The following is a 2,691-nucleotide window of genomic DNA, read 5'->3' as shown; positions in this document are numbered from 1 at the left end:
ATAGCGTGCCTGGATGAACTCAGTCCCCCAGGGCACACTGCCATTAAACAGTGGTCGTTAACATGACATCAACCGATTAATAAACAAGCAGTGTGTCTATACTATTTAATATTCTAAATATAATATATTATTATTATTAACGGCATTATTTGTAACATTATTATTCAACCTTGAAAGGATAGAATCCAAAGATACCCATTACGAGCAGAATGAGCTCTGCCCGGACGTTGCGTGTCTTCCAGGGTTTAGCGTAGGGAGACACATAAGGTAGGGGTTTCGAGGATTTTCTCTAAAAAAATCCCCTCAAAGCCCACTTGTTTTATTTTTATCACACACATCCTCGCTATTCGGATCAGCCATCACGAAGACGCACAGGGCAGTTGAGCGCATCTGCATTTTTAGACACGATTCACGATCAAACGCCACGCAACCTAGATTTTATTAACCCATACTGTCAAGGAAGCGAAACATGGGCACGACAATATCTAAGGAGGATCCTTAAATAAATGTTGTTCCGTCAGTTTGTGGGTTGGGTACATGAATCGCGCTCATTCGCTCTGAGAATACTCAGCCAGTTCAAACAGTTCAAAGAGCGTTCTATTCTTTACGCTGTTTGCGTAGAAACGCGCGCTGTCGTCATGGTGACTGCGTAACGCTTAAGTTTCACCCTAAAAGGCGTGCTTTTCACGGGCATTGATTTAACGAATCGAGTTCAACCGTTGTGTAGCAAAATAATGGGTATGTAAATACTTTTTACATGTAATTATACTTTTTAAATCCGAGTCTTTTCACTAAACTGTTGAAAGCTATCAGACATTCCACCAAACATGTAACGTTAGGTTCTTGTGTTCAAGCTAGCTGGCATTTTTGCTATTCTGCTAATAGCGAAAGGATTTAAAATGAAACTCAATGTGACTCCTAAATCTGTTTTATTAAAAGCCAAAAGTGTCATGGAATAAGACGAAATAATATGATTGCTCTGGTTATATTAGCTTATGTGAGACAATATCATTTTAGTATCACTGTGATATTATTATTTTAATTTTATTTATGTCTGTATAGTTTTTATCAATTGTTATTTCAGTTATATTTTAGTACCTCAAGTTAAGCTGAATGAAAATGGGGAATGTTGCCTCAACAACTAACTTTAGATGAATTGAAATACGATTTTTATTTATTTAATTTAACGTTCATATTATTTTATATGAGTTACATTTTTTAATGGTTTTAGTTAACTACAATAACTCTGATATGTGATGGCTTGTTTTATAGTATCGCTGTCAGTAAATTCAGTAAAACTGGCATTTTTCTTCTGTCCTATAGAGGAGACACCTAGGGAGACAGCTGATAAAGCAGAAATGGAGATACACATCCCCTCATACCCCCTACCCCTGGAAATACAGCAGGTAAACAACATCAGTTTAACAGATTTTACACCCCTGCTGTGCAGATGTAATTGCATAGGTTCTCAGTTTTGTTGCTATTGTACTCCATTATAATTACATACACTTCACATCTCTGCATGATAGAGAGGGAAGTTTGATCCTTTGTGATCCGTTATGCTCAGGGGCAGCTGGCGAGAGATATGAGAAGATCAGCATTCATTCTGTCTGATTTATCAGGTGCCTTTGTGTCCTAAAGAGGTCACTGGGTCATTCAGAGGAGGTATATTATCAAAACCTACTTTGTGCAGTAAAAACATTCAGACTTTCTACATTTGTCTTTTTTTCCACTTGCATTTTTCTCTCTCAACACCAAAAACCAGCCTACTTGTTAAACCAGTTTACCTTTTTTATTTTGCTATTTAACATATAAAATACATCAGATCAGTGTTTCTGAAATGCCAAATGATTTATTTATTTAAAAGTAATGCAGAGAACGGCCTTTTTATTTAAAGCATTATTATACCATATACAGTATGTAAGACTGTCTACCAGGAACATCAGCTATTTATATGCATAAGAATATTTTTACTCTCTGATTCAACGTAGGGACTGAAACTCAATTCAGTGAGATACCAAACTACGCTCACCAACCTTTTTTTGGATTAAGTCATGTGCACATTTTGCCCTAAGATGCCCTTGCTTTATGAAACGTTTTTACATAGGGAGGATCCCATTTAAATGAACTCCTTTTTAGTATTGTGTTCCGTGTCAGATTCATGGCATCATTGGCATGCCACTCACAGGGTAAACACAAGGTCAAGAATGCCTATTATTATCCTTGGGCTATGAACAATTAATTTAGCTATTTTTATATGCTGCGTAAAAGTGTTTTTCACACAAATCATTTTTGTCTCAGATGTCAATCAAAAATAATAAAGTGCGTTTGACATTTAATAAACACACATACACCTACTCTAACTTCTCTTTTATTGATAAATTCTGATTGACTTCCCTTCCTGTTTTTTCCTCCCTGGCTTTAACCCACATCCGCCTGTTTTAGGATTTTCAGCCTTTCCTTTATTTATTTTTGATGTTAGCGTGGCAAGTGGCTCCAATGTGACAAGAGAAATGATGGAGATCCTACTGAGTCTCACTCTGGTGCCTCTCTCTAGCTCTGCTGCTCTCTAAATAATGAATGGGACAAAAAACAGCCACATTTTTCTACCTTGGGAGACATGGGGGCATAATGGTGGCATGTGTTGCCTGTTTAATGGCATGATAGTATCCTCAGCTCCCCCCCCCCGCT

At 37.2% G+C, this 2,691-nt stretch overlaps 1 protein-coding gene across 1 annotated transcript in view; it reads left to right on the top strand.

Annotated features, from left to right (window-relative positions):
* The first annotated feature begins 719 nt into the window (after nucleotides 1-719).
* LOC107711768 (trichohyalin-like) overlaps nucleotides 720-2,691 on the top strand; it is a 160,560-nt gene continuing 158,588 nt past the window's right edge. The window contains exons 1-2 of the mRNA XM_016516814.1: nucleotides 720-738; nucleotides 1,324-1,406. Coding sequence (XP_016372300.1) covers nucleotides 735-738; nucleotides 1,324-1,406 — 87 coding nt within the window. The 5' untranslated portion in view covers nucleotides 720-734. The remainder of the gene's footprint in view (nucleotides 739-1,323; nucleotides 1,407-2,691) is intronic.

The sequence above is a fragment of the Sinocyclocheilus rhinocerous genome, unplaced genomic scaffold (genome assembly GCF_001515625.1).
Source record: "Sinocyclocheilus rhinocerous isolate Xijiao unplaced genomic scaffold, SAMN03320098_v1.1 scaffold778, whole genome shotgun sequence".
Taxonomy (NCBI): Eukaryota; Metazoa; Chordata; class Actinopteri; order Cypriniformes; family Cyprinidae; genus Sinocyclocheilus; species Sinocyclocheilus rhinocerous.
This window is presented reverse-complemented; position numbering and strand designations above follow the sequence as displayed.